The sequence below is a fragment of the Balaenoptera musculus genome, chromosome 18, assembly GCF_009873245.2.
Source record: "Balaenoptera musculus isolate JJ_BM4_2016_0621 chromosome 18, mBalMus1.pri.v3, whole genome shotgun sequence".
NCBI lineage: Eukaryota > Metazoa > Chordata > Mammalia > Artiodactyla > Balaenopteridae > Balaenoptera > Balaenoptera musculus.
Genome location: NC_045802.1, coordinates 52735549 through 52753729, shown reverse-complemented (window position 1 = coordinate 52753729; position 18181 = coordinate 52735549). Strand labels below are relative to the sequence as shown.

Here is an 18181-nt window from a genome sequence, read left to right as displayed (position 1 = left end):
CTATTCAACAATAAAAAGGGATGCACTTTTTAACACACAATACACACAATAACAGGATCAATCTCCTAAACTTCTTGCAGAGTGAAAGAAGCTTTGTAGACTATATGCTGTATGATTCTAGAATAGGCAAAGCTCATTCGAAGTGAAAAACAAAAACAAAAACAAAACAGTATAACGATCACCTGGTGGGTAGGAATGAACAGGGAAGGGTCATGAGTGAACTTTCTAGGGTGACAGTAACGTTCTATCCCAGTGGTCAGGAAACTTTCTCTGTAAAGGGCAGAATAGCAAATATTTCAGGCTTTCTGGGCTCTGCCTCAAATACCCAATTCTGCCACTGTAAATGAATGGCATGGCTACCATAAGACTTTATTTACAAAACAAGAGTTAGAATGTAGTTTGTTGATCCCTGCTCTATATTTCAAAAGTGGTTTGGGTTACACAGATGTATGTACTTGTCAAAACTCATCTAATTGGCCATGGAAGATTTGTTCATTTCACTATATGTCAATTTCATCCTAAAGGAAAAAAAACATAAAGAAATATTGAACTCTAGGCTAATGATAAGCATGTGGTTTGCAGTGAGGTACACTGATATCTGCAACTTATTCTGAAAGCTCAAAAAATAAGATGGATTGACAGATATACGATAACACAAATGCAATAAAATGTTGGGAATTGTAGACCCTACAACTGGTATATGGTATATGGAAGTTAACTGTGCAATTCTTTCAACTTTTGTATATATTTGAAAGTTTTTTGTTTTGTTTTGTTTTTGGCTACGTTGTGCGGCTTGTGGGATCTTAATTCCCAGACCAGGGATCGAACCCGTGCTCCCTGTGGTGGAAGTGCAGAGTCCTAACCACTGGACCACCAGTGAATTCCCCAAAAGTTTTAATGTTAAAGGGGGGGGGGGGGATATTCAGTAAGAGGCCACTGAAGATTTTTAAGCAAAGAAATGAAAATCAAATTTATATTCTACAAATACATTTTATGCAGCGCAAACAATACGTAGAAGGATGGTCAGATGAAGGAAGAAAGCACTAAGCAAGCTATTACAATAGTCCATGCCATAGAAAGTATCAACATTTGAGGAGTAAGTACAAAGTGAGTTCATGCAGAGAAGGAAAAGTCAGGGGAGTAAAGAGCAGAAAGCTCCTTCATTTCAGGAATGAGGAAGGAGTTTCAAGGAGAAAGTTCACAATGTCAACATAAAGGAACTTAAGCAAGAAGAGAACTGAAAAGTACCTATTAGATTAAGCAACGGACCCTGATGATGTAAAAGAGATGTGGTAAGAATGTAAACCAGATAAAGGATATTGATAAGTTCAAAGGAAACAAACAAGTGATGATCAAAGGAATCTAGCTGGGCAAAGAGAGGAAGGGAAAACTAGAGAGCACGTAAAGTAAAAGACTGAATACTTCTTTAAAATGGAAAACAAAAGTCAACGACTGCACCTAAAAATCACCATATATTATCTCATCCAGAAAATGTACTCTCTTGGGTAAGGCAGCCTGCTATGGGCCTGAGTGTCCCTGCACATTCTTGCTAGTGTGAAAGAAGGTCAAGGTTACCACAGCACTTAACTGCCTCTCAGGGAGAGGTGAACTAGCTTGTTTGTTCTTTGCTACAATGTTTGCAGCTTGCTAAAAAAAAAAAAAAAAAAAAAAAAAAAAAAGGGCTAGACCCTGCGTCCTGAGTTCCTTAGCCGTGATCCACTCTGTGCTTCCATCTAGACCCATCACCGTCATGGGACCTGGTTACAAGGAAAACCAGCACAAATATGCTGACGTTCATGAGTCTGCAGGGCTGTGAGTAATAATGTCATTTGTTTCTGACCTGGGAGTCTCCTGTTTTTCTGCCAGCAACCATGAAACATTAACAGACTATCAGCTTGTAAACACGGTAAAATCAGATCTTAAGACTTTTCACTGCTCTTGACATGGGACAACAAAGAACTAGTTGATATTCACGTTGCTAAATAAAACAAGAGACAAAAACACAGTCACCAGCAAAAACTGAAATATATACACTATTTTATAGTTTATTTACCTTACATTATTCATAATATTTATCATGTACCAGTCTCTACACTATATTTTTTACTTATACTACGTTATATAATTCTCATAATAATCCTAATGAGGTAGGTACTAATATGAGGAAACTGAGGCTTCAAGATGCTAGGTAACTAAGCCAAGGGCTCACAAATTGTCATCAGCACAACCTAAATATAAGCCCAGATAACTTTAAAAGATGTGAGGGTTTTTGTTAACTATTAATAGTCAACCTCCTTCCCAGCTGATTTATCAAGGGCAACTCTAATTCATATATAAGAGCAAAGTATCTATATCATCACAGTATGGATAGTTCATTATTTTTATAGAAAACTAACATTTTGGAAATGTTAATATAATCAAAGTTTTCTCTAAAAATCTGTGGTCAAGGTTTAGGAAGAGCTAGGTTAAACAAGTCCAAATCACTGTCTTTACGGCAGAAGCTCTCATGGTTTAAATATGCAAATGTACGTCTTTATATGCTAATATATATTATAAATCTTCTAAGACCATCTATTATCATCATTCTGAACGATCCAGTTTGGGAAACTACTGCTACAATCCACAGTGCCAATTTAACTTATACACAGAATACCTCTGAAAGCTTAGTAGTCAGCTTGGTGGTTCACATACACAAATCCTTTAAAATGGAGAACATCAAAGTTAGAATGTGGCATAACAGCTCCAAGCCAAGTCACCTACTTCATAGTTTGGCAACACTGCCCATTTCCTACCAGACAAAATTGAATTTCCCACCAGACAAAATTGAATTTCCCATAACACAATGGAACTACCTGGCTTTTTCTGAAATTAGAAGGGTAACAAGTAAAGGCTTTTTGTATTTGTAGCTCTGTACATTGTTATCACTTAACAAAATTTGGACACTTTTAACAATGGAGGAGAGATCACAGAAAAAGTAGTTTCCACATAAAGCTTGTGAATTGGTTAATGGTAGTAAGTCATTCTGATGGTCCTAGGCATCACCGTTAACTTACCAATACGGAAAGCTAAAATTCAACTCTATGAATAAGTGGAAAATTAATATCGTATACCATTTCACCACCAAGCATGTTTTCCTATCTCCTACTTAGTCAGCTCTAAACATTCAACAACTGAACATGTTTATTGCTCCATTGTTATTAACCATTCCAGAGTTTTTTAAAAAAACCAAAACTGAGCTAAAGTCAGCCACACAGCAGTTGTGTTCATTATACAAGCCAGAGCTGTAAGCTGTAGATTGGTCCCTAGCTTACTGCAAACCAACTCAGATGCCTTTTTTTTCCTTTTGTCCTCTGCTCTGAAGGAATGCCTCCACCCATTCAAAGTCTATGTAGGACACATCTCCAGTAGTTTGGGGGGGGGGGGGCATATACCTAGGTAAAGTTACTGATCAGGCCATTCTCAACAAAACCAAGAGTTATTCTAGACAGATGAAACTACCATGTAATTACACAGGAATTGGAATCAAAATCTGAATGTAAACTGTACTAAGATTTTCAAACACTTCACTTTACAAGGAAAACAAATTGATGTCCTACCTACTTTAAGCAAGAAGTATCTTTGGAAGGACAGATTTTTGCCCTCTGCTCTGAAGGAATGCCTCCACCCATCCAAAGTCTCTGTGGGACACATCTCCAGTTTGGGGGGGGGGGGGAAAGGCAATAAAATATGATACTGTCGGGACTTCCCTGGTGGCGCAGTGGTTAAGAATCCGCCTGCCAGTGCAGGGGACAAGGATTCGAGCCCTGGTCCGGGAAGATCCCACATGCTGCGGAGCAACTAAGCCGGTGCGCCACAGCTACTGAGCCCGCGCTTTAGAGCCGGTGAGCCACAACTACTGAAGCCCACGCGCCTAGAGCCCACGCTCTGCAACAAGAGAAGCCACTGCAATGAGAAGCCCGCACACTGCAACAAAGAGCCCCGCTCGCCGCAACTAGAGAAAGCCTGCATGCAGGAACGAAGACCCAACATAGCCAAAAATAAATAAATAAATTTATTAAAAAAAGAAAAAAAAATGATACTGTCCACTTATTTTGAAAGGAGTTGTAGAGAAAAAGAAAATATCTTAACGCTGACAGCAATTTCCAACATTTTGGTGTTAGGAATTCTTAAAAGTAATAATCATAACTACTGAAAGCAAATGTGACACTATAATAAATTACTTTAAGGCACAAATACATCAATTAAAAATGTTTTGAGCAGTGATTTGTATACGTGAACATGGTGGATTCTGATAAGCAAAACCCCAAAGAGAAAGAATTCGAATCAGTTAACACCATTAAGGGAAACAAATAGCAACAGAAAAGAAAACAGATTAGAGAAAAGAAATCCCACTGGTAAATGCAATAGGTATTCAATATTTACCTATTGCATTTTATTTTTACTAACATCTGCAAAAATAGGAATGCCTTAAAAAAAAAAAAACCACCAAATGTGTATACACTAACAACTTGAAAAATGCCTTCCCAAACTGGCAGCAACATTTTCCAAATCATTCCAAAAATACTGATAAATTTTCACAGAATTCAGAATATACATCATTTGGAGATTTTACCGGATGTGAACCAGATGAAGTGGAAGCCTCCTGAGCTTTTATCTTAAAAAAAAATGCAAAATTAAATACACTGGGATTTCATCTTTCAGTAGCCTTTGCATTTGTCAAGATACACTTAATAGAAATTCTTTACTTCACAACTAAGTCTCTCCTGTGCAAACAGATCTGAAACATGAAATCTGCACTAACGTATCTATATTTGTAAATTTCACAAACAGTACTATTAATTGCATCACCGGTGCTCCATATTAACGTTTTTCTCCTCTCCCTCAGTAAATAGGTTTAACTAAATTTCCACCTCAAAGTTTACAGAATAACATGCTACCTAGCTGCAACGAAACAGTCAACTACTGCTGAGCCCATTTTTTAAATAAGGTTTACGTAGGAATCTCCAATGACACCACCAGAATTAAAATCAGAGAAAAAAAATATTTGAAAATTTGACACGGAAAACATAGAGGGGCACTTTTCACTCATTACAACATACAAAGGTTTATACGGTTAAGCTGGAAAACCTTGTATTTAAAGAAAAATTTTCAAACAAGATTAGCATTTTTTTAGTAAAACTTCCTGTTTCCCCTCCTACCAAAAAAAAAAAAAAAGTAATAGAAAACAGAATGCAATCACTTTTAATTCTAACAAAACAGAAAAGGACAAAATGACAAGGTTAACTAGAATTGAGAAACAAGTTCAGCCCCACGACTATTCTCTACAGCTGCACGATTTTTAAGCCCACATTTTTTTTTTTACCAAATCCACTTCCCACCCTACGTAGGGCTTACACCTGCCTCCTCCCCACCCACTCCATCTGTGACGGCGACCACCTTCCCAGCAGGTATGTGAACTCATTTCCAGTATACAATCCACAGGAATATCTCTGAAGTGACTGTGGGTCAGGGCAGAACGAAATGATCGAGAAAGTGAGACATAAAACAGATACAAGTTTTAAAGGGAGGGGTAGGGGTGTCTAACAGCGGAGGGATGGGGACCTCGAAGGAGACTGGGGTCTGGAAAGAAAGGTCTCAAAGGAGCCACAGGCAGGCTCCATCCGAGAGGTGTGAAGGAAGCAAGGTCCTGCCAGAAGAGGCAAAAAATAAATTAGCCAGCACGTCCACTCCGCGAATAACCCGAGGAAAGGGACTCTGGGGGCCACGGCGGGGGGCAATCCCGGGGTCCTCGGCGGAGCAGGAGGCCCGGGCTGGGGCCAGAAACTCACCACCTGGTAGCGGCCAGTCCCCGGCTGGTGATGATCCATCCTGCCCGGCTCGGGATCCGGCTTCCGAGCGGGCGAGTGCCCTCGGCGCTCAGCCCCCTCGGTCACCCGGGTCGACGACGTCGTCGCCGCAGCGACCCTTCCGCCTCTGTTTCTGCCGCCGCGGTCGCCCAGCCGGACCACCTCACTTCCCGTCACGGCCGCAGAAGCCGCCGAAACCTCCGCGTCGGCCGCAGCTCTGGGCCGAAGCTCCGGGGCGCCGCGCGCGCTACTGAGCATGCTCGGGATGGTCGCGCATGCTCGCTGGGTCCTCCGCCGTCCCATCCGCGTCGCGAGTTGGGGGGGGCCGGTTTAGCTGGGTGGGAGGAGGTGGAAAAGTCAGGCAAGTCCCAGGGAGCAATGTAGGTTGTCAGCCTGTCCGGAGTGGGCGGTGGCAAAAGGATCAGGGGAAAAAATATCACCGTCCTTGATTGGTCTTTCCGTTTGGACGGGTTTCGCGCAGGCACAGTCACAGCGCACAAACACAGATGTCGAGGAGAGCGGGGACGCATTCCTAGAACACCTGAGGACAGGTCACCCTGTTTCCCAACACTTCCTCGTATTACTCACCCAGCCTAGGACAAGGCACAGAGATCCGTCTCTAGGACCTTCCTAAAACTCTTATTCAGAATCATTAGTGAGCTAAGGGATGTCTTGTTAGCTTGTTTTGTTTGTTCCCTTCTTGGTAGTAAGAGATTTAAGAATCCAACAGGGACTCTTCAGCCATACTCATGTATCTCGCCAAGGAAAGAGGCCTCTAGCCTCTAGAGCACTAGGTTGCTGGAAGGATGTAAGAAAATAATGAAACAATATAGGACTCTTTTGTGGTCATATTCATATCAATAATTCCAAAGGGTTTAACAGTAAGGAATCACTCCGTGTGCAACATTGTCAGTTGATCTCAGTATCTGGTTAACCACACGTGACGTACTATGTGTGAGTATCTCCCACGAGGTGCAAAGCATGTTTCTTTAGCAAGTAGAAGAGTATGATGGGGCAGAGTACTCTTTAACCCAAAGACCTGCTTTCTATACCCTGAAAACTATGATCCCACGTGACCTGGCTCAGCTCTCTTTTTTACTTAACTTCCCTCCTGAATCGCCAAAGGAGATTCCTGGAATGCAGAAGGCTACTGGATGGGCCTGATCACCTAGTTAAAATAGCAAAAATACAATAAAGAGAGAAACTCATTGAGAGATCAGCTGAAAAAATGTAAGCCTTCCTCTGATTGCTTTATTCAAAGAGGTGAGCAGTTCTTCGTATTTTTGCCGTCTTGACACATTTGGTGGTTAGAGAGTATTAATTAATAGGCTAACAATGAGAGGCAATGATATTGTCATACTTAAATGTCTTTAAACTTTCTTTAGGTCTAACTTAATGTGTTTTAGACTCTAAGATAATAAACATGACATTTCATTGTGTTACTGTACAAGAGCTCACTCTCACAATTTCACCCCAAATGGTATCACCTTTCAATGATCAAAACAACCACCAGTTCAGCAAAATGAAATTAGATTCCTACACCATTTATGGTCTATATGGTTCATTTAGAACTTAATTTTATATGCAGTTGCACTTTCATTAATCATTTATATGTCCACTTGTTTTTCAAATAGACTGCTGCTCAGGACAGAGGCCATTTTTTACACCTAGCACACCCGGAACAGTAATGGGAACGTAACAGTGAAAACCAACTTCCTGACAAAAAGCAAACATCCTAAATCTTGTTAAAGTAACAGATTCTTCCAATTTTACTCTCCTCCCAAGTTTTGTGAACGTTTTGCTAATCTAGAGAGGTGACAAAATTCAACAGGAAAGGGGTTCTTCAGTGAAGAGGAGGAGGAGAAAGAGGGAAAAGAGAAGTAGAATAACAGCTGATACGTATTGAGCCCTTCCCAAGCCAGGAACTGCATGTGTTATATCATTTCATCCTCACAACAGTTCCATGATGTAGGCACGATTGTAATCCCGGTTTAACAAATCAGGAAACTAAGGCACCAAGAGCCACTTGTCCAAAGCCAAATCACTCGTAAGTGGTGACAGACTCCAGAGCCCCCACTATATTAGGCACCATGGTATAATACACCCTTAAAATGAACAAAGAAACAAACAAAACAAGTCTTGTCTCTTTCTGTCCACCACTACTGTGAAACTTCTGCAGAAGACCAAAAAAAAAAAAAATAGTGATGCATCACAAAGAGCCAATCTGACTTCCTTAAATGCCACCTCCTTGATCTGTATGAAATAAGAGATTCTCATTGTTCTCTAAAGAGCCATTCTGAGCTCCTTTTGCCCATTTCGCCACGAAGCCAGTGTGACCTGTAATGGGCCATCACAAGCAGAGGCCCTGAGTTGTCCCACTAGGAGCAACTTTTTTGGGAAGATATGGGGGTAATGATATTCTTATCATTTTAGAGGCCTTAAGCAACATTTGAGATGTTGATATTTAATCTTTTGGTGGTGACAATTTGATATTTAATCTTTTGGTGGTGACAAGTCTAGTTACCTAAGGAATTGGTGGTGGTCTACCACTATAAACTCAAGTGGGATTTTAGAATTAGAGTACACTTCACTAACACCTCTTGTTCTGGCCTAATCAATATTCATCTCCAAATACCACCAAAAATTTAACTAGTGCCACACTGCAGTGTGACAGACATGGAGATAAGATGGCTGGATTCCCTGTCATGAAAGCACACTCTGCCTAGCGCCATCCAGCTGTTAGTTTTGTTGATGTTTCCTTCGGCTTGGCTTTCTACCTTGAGGTCATGCTGTCTTCAGGGTGGCACCCTGCTGTTTACTAAACAAGGCAGTGGTCTAGCCCCACTTTTGCCTGACATTGGACCCCTTTAAGGGGCAATCTCTGCTTCAGAGTTCCCTGCTGAACTAGCTGAGATTTTGTCAGCTCTGCAGTATGTTGTGACAGCTCTCCGTGCCCAATCCTTTTTGCTCTCACAGATGTTAACTCTCCAATAAAGCTCCTGCACTCATAACTTCATATCAGCATCTGTTTCCTCGAGAGCCCAACCTAGACAAGTACCAATATTGTCGACTGAAAGAAAAACGCACAACGTTGTAGTGAGTTAAGTTTTACTCAGGGACCTTTCTGAGGACTGCAGCTCTGAGACAGCTTCTCAGATAGCTCTGAGGAACTGCTCCGAAGAGGTAAGGGAGGGGCCAGGATATCTATGAACTTTTTTTGCTGGGAAAAACATGTAGTCAAGCATAAAAAGATGACTGCTTATCACAAAGAACAGACATCTCAAGTTAAAATGACTTCAGTACTTATCTACGTATGAGAAGATGCAAGAATCTGGGGTCCTTTGAAATTTTTCCTTAGATGTGCATCTTAACTATCTAAGGGCCAGTATATCCAAAGCACAGAATGTTTTCTGCTTTTCTCCATCCTGAATCCCCCTCAGGGCCCACTGTCAGAAGACAACTGCTGTGCCTGATGGCTTGATCCTTGTAGTAGAACTGAAATGTTGGCAGGCAACTCTTTTTTTTATAAGATATAAAGTGATAGAACATGATTATCAAAATTATGTTAAATGACTACAACTGCCCTTTCACATAATTGATGTTTCGTCTCCAGAATAACCCTCAGTACCCTCCATTGTTATCATTTTCTCATGTGGACATAATGTATCTACAGCCTTCCTGTGAAGAATGACTTTGATTTTGTTCTTTAGAGTGATGCTGTCAGGCCAAGTCACAGGGACCCCTTTGCCTGGACATACTTCCCTGGGAATCGCTCTTACCTTCCCAGAAGCAGGGGCATTCCCTCCAGAGGTAAACCAATTTCTTATCCTCCCTATCCTCCTCTTACCTCTAACCAGGTATGCTAAACTGTGTATACATGTGTAGGATTTTTGTTGAGATTCCCACCAGTTAAAGAGCAGGAGACATGCCACTACCTGCAGATGACCATCTACACTGGCCTAAATCACAGGGAGGCAAATGCTCCACATTTTCCTTACTTCTTCAGTGATTTTTAGTTTTTATATCGCTTCCTCTACAACATAGAACATACAACATAGAACTGCTCTTCAAGTAGCTACTGATGGTTAGTGTGACCGTAGGTCCTAATAGTTCGTTGCATTTGGAATATGTATGATTTTGTATATTTATCTAGAGAATGATCAAAAAGAGGTAAACTCACATTCTCTATCTGAAGATTTCTATCTCTACCTAATAAAAATTCACTAGCCATTATTTTCTGTGTATTAAATTCTAAAGTAGATTTTAGAAAATACAAGAAACTATTGTCATTTTAGTAAATGAAAATAAGTATAATTATTACTGCAGTTTTATCTCTGTTACCACGTATGTGGATTTTTTTAAGCAGTTTGTAGGCTCGAACCTCAATTTAGCTTCACATGGTGTTCCTTATTTAACTGGTTCTGAGATTCCTGTCATCTGTTCAGCTCTATAATTTTAGAGAGGAAGTCTTGTAAAGCGAGCAACTTGACAATCAGGTATCTACTTCCTTTGTCTCTTTATTCTCCTCCAGTATGTTGAAAGACTCTTATTTTCTTTTTTTTTTAAATTTATTTAATTTATTTATTTATTTATTATTTTTGGCTGTGTTGGGTCTTCATTGCTGCGCGCGGGCTTTCTCTAGTTGCGGCGAGTGGGGGCTACTCTTCGTTGCGGTGCGTGGGCTTCTCATTGCGGTGGCTTCTCTTGTTGCGGAGCACAGGCTCTAGGTGCACGGGCTTCAGTAGTTGTGGCACGCGGGCTCAGTAGTTGTGGCGCACAAGCTTAGTTGCTCCTCGGCATGTGGGATCTTCCCAGACCAGGGCCCGAACCCGTGTCCCCTGCATTGGCGGGCGGATTCCTAACCACTGAGCCACCAGGGAAGCCCCATAGCTAATGTTCTCTATCAGTCAGAGTTCAACCAGAGACAGACCAAGAGCAGATAGATATGAAGAGATTGATTGCAAGGAGTTGGCTTACGCTGTTGTGGGAAACTGCTAGGCAAGTCCAAAATCCGTAACTCAGGCTACTGGAACTCTGGAAGCTGCTGTCTAACAGGCAGAACTTCTTCCTCCTCAGAGAAGCCTCAATTCTGCTCTTAAGGCCTTTCAATAGATTGAATCAGGCCCACCCAGATTATCGAGGCTAATCCCCTTTACTTAAAATCAACTTATTTTGGACTTCAATCATATCTCTAAGATACCTTCACATCATGCTTAGATTAGTGTTTGATTAAATAATTAAGACTATAGCCTAACCAAGTTGAAAAAAAAAACTGACTACCACATGTTTATTTAAATGCTACAAGCAGAAATTTTCTCTGTATAATAAAGGACGGGGGGCGGTGGGAGAACAGAAGAGAGAAAAGGAGGAAGTACCAGAGAGTTAGCTTAGAGAATTAAAATAAATTTTCATGTTAAGTTATTTCCTATCAGCTTTATTTTGTGTAAGTACTGTTGTGTATAGAGGCACCACCAGGCAACAATTAGAAAAGGTTTGAATTTCGATAAGCTACAATATTTTTATTTAGCATTTTCATTTTTCCTTTGTTTGGTCATGAGCAACAAATGTGAGCAAATCAACAGCCATTTTTCCTTAAGGATTACATATTTTAAATTGGGCTAAGTTATAAGTTATTAAAATGGTCTTTGCTTTACCTTGAATATGGAAGGCTGTTCTTTGACCATACTAAAGCAGGACATTTTTGTGTTGTTATTTGTTTCCTTTTTTTCTCTGAAAGCCTGATAATCACTTTTGTCACAGAAGAGTAGGGCTGGCACTGAGTATATTGCCTGTTATGACAGGTTTCTCTTGACTAATGTGTGATCATCGTGTAAGAAGACAAACACTATAAGTGTGTGGGAGCTGTGGGAGAGTAAAAAATACTAGGAAAGAAAAATGTCTCCTACATATCAAGGTGTTCTTAACATGTTAAAGATCATGCGCTTGCTTTCTTCATAAGAGGAACCAGGCCTTATTTGTTAAACAGCCTGCTGTCAGTATGCTGCTTCACCATTAACAACATAATACAACATTAACAAGAGGGTCGCCATATAACAAAGTTGCCTGATTTCAGTACTGAGGATAAAGGGCATTCGACATCTGAAGGGACAAAATGATGACAGTAATTACACAGAGTGACTTACCAGATGCTGCCTTTCTAGAACTAGGAAAAACTTCATAGCCATTACCTGGCCTTAAGATTCAAATCGGAGAAAAAAACTAAGGGCCTAACAGAGCCAAAGTAAGCCAAGATAATGAAAAAAGGGGGGGTGGGGTGGGAGGGGTGGAATTCCCTTTATATCTGGAAGTTATGTCCTGAAATAAATAAAATATTTATAATGTATCCCACTTCACCTGTCAATAATACGTAAAGTTCCCATGAAATATCTGTAAATTCTGCTTATAGAGAATGATCACTGAGAAATCTGGCATTATTTCCCCAATAAGGGTAAAGACATCAAGCTCAAATCTTCTTTATCTAGCGTCTTAGTCTGTTTGGGTTGCTATGACAGAATACCACAGATAAGGTGGTTTATAAACAATAAAAATTTATTTCTCACAGTTCTGGGGGCTGGAAGTCCAAAATCAGAGTGCAGCAGGATCTTGTTCTAGTGAGGGCCCCCTTCTAGGTTTTAGACTGCTGACTTCTCATTGTATTCCCACAGGGCAGCAGAGGCAGCGAGGGATCTCTCTAGGGACTCTTTTATAGGGGCGTTAATTCCATTCATGAGGGCTCCACCTCTGGACCTAATCACGTCACAAAGACCCACCTCTTAATACCATCAACTTGGGCATTAGATTTTCAACATTTGAATTTGGGTGGGACACAAATGTTCACACCACACCATCCAGATACTGACTTTTAAAAAGAAAAGCATCAATGTTACAAAAACACACACATACACATAAATACAGCGCATAGAGTAGAAAATCAAGTTTGGTTTATTTTTGGTTTGAATGGGGCAGATGATTTGGCTCACTATAGGCCCCTGAAATTTCTTTAGAATCCAATTGTTTGGAAAAGAGGGAAATGTTTGTTTTCATGGAGCCATAAAACCTTAGCATTTGAAGGGACCTTCCAGATCACCCACACTTCATCTTGAAAACAAGGAGACTGAGGCTCAGAGCGGTGAATGCAGCCTTAGAGTGCTGTCTGCGAAACCGCCACTCCACTTTCAGCTTGGTTCAAATGCAGTAACTCATAAAACAATCCAAAATACTCCATTGACTGTTCCCACCACATCCAGCGAGAAATAGCCATCCAAAACGGTACAAATAAAAATCAAAAATTTAGAACTCTGACACATCAAGAGCTCAACATGTGGGACTTATCTGGTGGTGCAGTGGTTAAGAATCCACCTGCCAATACAGGAGACACAGATTCAAGCTTTGGTCCAGGAAGATCCCACATGCCGCGGAGCAACTAAGCCCGTGCACCACAACTACTGAGCCTGCGCTTTAGAGCCTGTGAACCACAACTACTGAGCCCGTGTGCCACACCTACTGAGCCTGCTCCCTAGAGCCCGCGTGCTGCAACTACTGAAGCCCTCGCACCTAGAGCCCGTGCTCCGCAACAAGAGAAGCCACCGCAGTGAGAAGCCTGCGCACCGCAACGGAGACCCAAAGCAGCCAAAAAAAAAAAAAAAAGAACTCAACATGTCAAAATTTCTTTGGAAGAAATATTATAGTCAAATGTATTGCCACCAAAAAGGATTAATTCTGAAATAGTTGCTAATTCTCTCAGGGGTTGCTGCTTTGGAACAAGTAAAATATCTTCTTTTTAAAATACAATAAATGGACCCTCCAAAAATAGTTTTTGAAAGCTGAGTAGATACCTAACATTAGGTGTATGCATGCAAGCTTAAACACCAAACAATCCCAACCCCATACATACATACACGTCCATTCATATAAGGTTGGGATATAAAATGACCTAAACACGTAAAGTTAACCCCTGACCATGGGATTTTACCGTGATTCCTGAGACAATACAGCAGCACATACATACAGTAGCCTCTAGTTACACGTGACCATTTAAATTCAAATTAATACTATTAAAAATTTAGTTCCTCAGTGACACTAGCCACAAGTGTTTAGTGGCTACCGTGTTGGACAGTGCTGATAAAGGACATTTGCATCATCACTAAAAGTTCCATTGGACATCATTCCTCAAAGATTCTCTTACTATTCACCTTAATCGCCTTCATTTACTTCCTGAATTATCCACATAATTTTCTAATAGCTTTTGTCCCAACTATGCCATATCTTAGCAATGAGGCTCCTGAGTAAGTCACTGAACCTGCTGAGCTGGTTTACTCATCTTTAATATCAGATCCTTATCTGTCTCACAGGTTGTATTGAAGTTCAAAGGAAATGTAACCATACAAATAAAAAGGGTAATTGTTTCTGAAGACCCTTTTCCTTTCTTTCATTTTCCAGTGACTGCCAGAAAAAAAGTGATGTTTAATAACTTTTACACTTAAAATGCGGAATAAATATTACAATATAGGGAAGATAGAGACTACGTAAAAGAACACAGAAGCTGGTTAGGCCTCCCAACTAGGCCACATCTTGTTTTTTCTAGGCCAAGTGACTGGACTTACGCGCTATGTGAGTCATCATAAAATAAGTAATAGCTCCAATCTGTGTAACCATAGAAAGTACATCAGTTGTTGTTATCCAGGAATAAAACTATACCATAGTATTTTTGTCAGCCATTGTAATTATCGTAATAATGGCTAACATTTGTTGAAAGCTGCCGCCATTTTTGGTAAGTGCTTCATATATATCTCACTATATTTCACAGCAAACATATGCCGTAAGTGCTATTGTTATTACCATTTTACATATCAGGAAACTGAGACTTAGAATCTTAAGGAATTTACCAGAGGTCACAAATCAGTGAAGGAAAGGGGATTTGCTGGGTTGGGTTTTTTTTCACTTTTAACAATTTTTTTATTGAAATAAACATACATACAGAAAAGTAAAATTCCTAAGTGTACAGCACAAAGATTTTCCATATACTGAACCTATGCTACCAGTACCCATTAAGAAATGGGATATTTCCAGAACCCCAGAAAACCCCTTGGCCCACTTTCTGTCTCTACTCCCATACAAAGGGTAACCATAATCCTGACTTTTAATACTTGTATATAAACGTTTGACTTTATCTACATGGAATCATACTCTGTGTACCCTTTTGAGTCTGATTCTTTTGATTAACTTTATGTTTGTAAGATTTATTCATACCATTGAGTGTAGTTGTAATTAGTTCATTTCATTGTTGTATAGTATTCCATTGTGTGAATATACCATACTTTATTTACCTGTTTTACTGAATAAATACAGCTGATAGACATTCAGGTTGTTTCCAGTTTGGGATTTGTATTAGTTTCCTAGGGCTGTGGTAACAAAGTACCACAAACTGAGAGGCTTGAGCAGCAAAAATTTATTTTCTCACAGTTTTGGAGGCTAGAAGTCAAAGACCAAATGCAGGATTGTTTCTTTGGAGGGATGTGAGGACTAATGCATTCCATGCTTCTCCCCTAGCTTCTGGTGGCTTACTGGCAATCTTCGTTGTTCCCTGGCTTATAGAAGCATTACCCCAATCTTCCTCATCTTTACATGGCATTCTCCCTGTGTGCATGTCTGTGCAAAAATTTCCCCTTTCTGAAAGGTCTTTAGACATATTAGATTAGGGCCCCCTCCTATTTCTGTATAACCTTATCTTAACTTATTTTTTTATAAATTTATTTATTTTATTTACTTATTTTTGGCTTCGTTGGGTCTTCATTGCTGCACGTGGGTTTTCTCTAGTTTCAGTGAGCGGGGGCTGCTCTTCATTCCAGTGTGCGGGCTTCTCACCGCGGTGGCTTCTCTTGTTGTGGAGCACGGGCTCTAGGCCTGCGGACTTCAGTAGTTGTGGCTTGTGGGCCCTAGAGCACAGGCTCAGTAGTTATGGCGCACAGGCTTAGTTGCTCCGCTGCATGTGGGATCTTCCCGGACCAGGGCTGGAACCCCTGTCCCCTGCATTGGCAGGTGGATTCTTAACCACTGTGCCACCAGGGAAGCCCCCAACCTCATCTTAACTTATAACATCTACAACAACCGTATTTCCAAATAAGGACACAGTCTGAGATATTGGGGGTTAGGACTTCAACATATGAATTGGAGGGGGGACATAATTCAACCCATCACAGGGCTATTATGAACAGTACTGCAAAGAATATTTTTGCACATATTTTGGTCAACATATGTACTCATTTCTGATGTGTGTATTCCTACAAGTGGATATGCTGGATTATACAGTATGTGTATGTTCAGCTTTAGTAGATACTGCCAACCCATCCACCTATGGTCACCCAATCTATGACAAAGGAGGCCAGAATATACAATGGAGCAAAGACAGCCTCTTCAATAAGTGGTGCTGGGAAAACTGGACAGCTACATGTAAAAGAATGAAATTAGAACACTCCCTAACACCATACACAAAAATAAACTCAAAATGGATTAAAGACCTAATTGTTAAGGCCAGACACTATAAAACTCTTAGAGGAAAATACAGGCAGAACACTCTTTGACATAAATCACCTCCTTGACCCACCTCCTAGAGGAATGAGAATAAAAACAAAAATAAACAAATGGGACCTAATGAAACTTAAAAGCTTTTGCACAGCAAAGGAAACCATAAACAAGACTAAAAGACAACCCTCAGAATGGGAGAAAATATTTGCAAAAAAAGCAACTGACAAAGGATTGATCTCCAAAATATACAAACAGCTCATGCAGCTCAATATCAAAAAAACAAACAACCCAATCCAAAAAATGGGCAGAAGACCTAAATAGACATTTCTCCAAAGAAGACATACAGATGGCCAACAAACACATGAAAAAATGCTCCCCATCACTAATTATTAGAGAAATGCAAATCAAAACTACAATGAGATATCACCTCACACTGGTCAGAATGGCCATTATCACAAAACCTACAAACAATAAATGCTGGAGAGAGTGTGGAGAAAAGGGAACCCTCTTGCACTGTTGGTGGGAATGTAAAGTGATACAGCCACTATGGAGAACAGTATGGAGGTTCCTTAAAATACTAAAAATAGAATTACCATATGACCCAGCAATTCCACTACAGGGCATATACCCAGAGAAAACCGTAATTCAAAAAGATACATGCACCCCAATGTTCATTGCAGCACTATTTACAATAGCCAGGACATGGAAACAACCTAAATGTCCACCAACAGAGGAATGGCTAAAGAGGATGTGGTACATATATACAATGGAATATTACTCAGCAATTAAAAAGAACATAATTCGGTCATTTGTAGAGACATGGATGGACCTCGATACTGTCATACAGAGTAAAGTAAGTCAGAAAAAGGAAAAACAAATATCGTATATTAACGCATATATGTGGAATCTGAAAACATTGGTATAGATGATTTATTTACAAAGCAGAAATAGAAACACAGATGTAGAGAACGAACATACGGATACGAAGGGGGAAGGGGGGTGGGATGAACTGGGAGATTGGGATTGACATATATATGCTATTGATACTATGTATAAAAGAGATAACTTATAAGAACCTACTGTATAGCACAGGGAACTCTACTCAGTGCTCTGTGGTGACCTAAATGGGAAGGAAATCCAAAAAAGAGGGGATATATGTATACGTATAGCTGATTCACTTTGCTCTACAGTAGAAACTAACACAACATTGTAAAGCAGCTATACTCCAATAAAAATTTTTTTTAAAAAGTAGATACTGCCAGATGGTTTTGCAAAATGGCTATACCAATTCCCCTCCTCTTATCAATGTATGAGAATTTCAGTTGCAAAACAACCTCACAAACATTTGGCATCTTCTGTCTTTTTTATTTCAGCCATTACAATGGGACTATAGTTCCATCTCATTGTGATTTCAGTTTAGCTTTTCCTGAAGATTAATAAAGTTGAACTCCTTTTCATATCTTTATTGACCATCTGGAGATCATCTCTGCTTATCTGTTCATTTACTTATTTTTTTATTGAATTGCCTGCGTTTGTTTCGGGTTTGCAGCAACTCATTTTTCTGGGAATAATTGGTCCTTTGTCATATTTACGGATATGGATATCCTTTTTCACTCTTCTTGGTGTTAAGAACCAGGCTTCAGGCAAGTGGACAGATCTAGGTGATCTCCTTCACTTTCTGCCTCCTTCTCTTATGCATGTGTTTAAAACGCCAAAGGTGGGGACAGGGGAAATCATACTCTAAAATAGGGTCAGGAGGAATAAATTGGTGCAGAACTATCCATCATCATCTGGTCTATTTGAATATATTT

The 18181-nt window shown here is 40.1% G+C and overlaps 1 protein-coding gene across 1 annotated transcript in view; it reads right to left on the bottom strand.

Moving 5' to 3' along the window:
* Positions 1-6208, bottom strand: part of NDFIP2 (Nedd4 family interacting protein 2) — a 59040-nt gene extending 52832 nt beyond the window's left edge. The window contains exon 1 of the mRNA XM_036831429.1: positions 5829-6208. Coding sequence (XP_036687324.1) covers positions 5829-6149 — 321 coding nt within the window. The 5' untranslated portion in view covers positions 6150-6208. The remainder of the gene's footprint in view (positions 1-5828) is intronic.
* Between the last annotated feature and the right edge of the window lie 11973 nt (positions 6209-18181).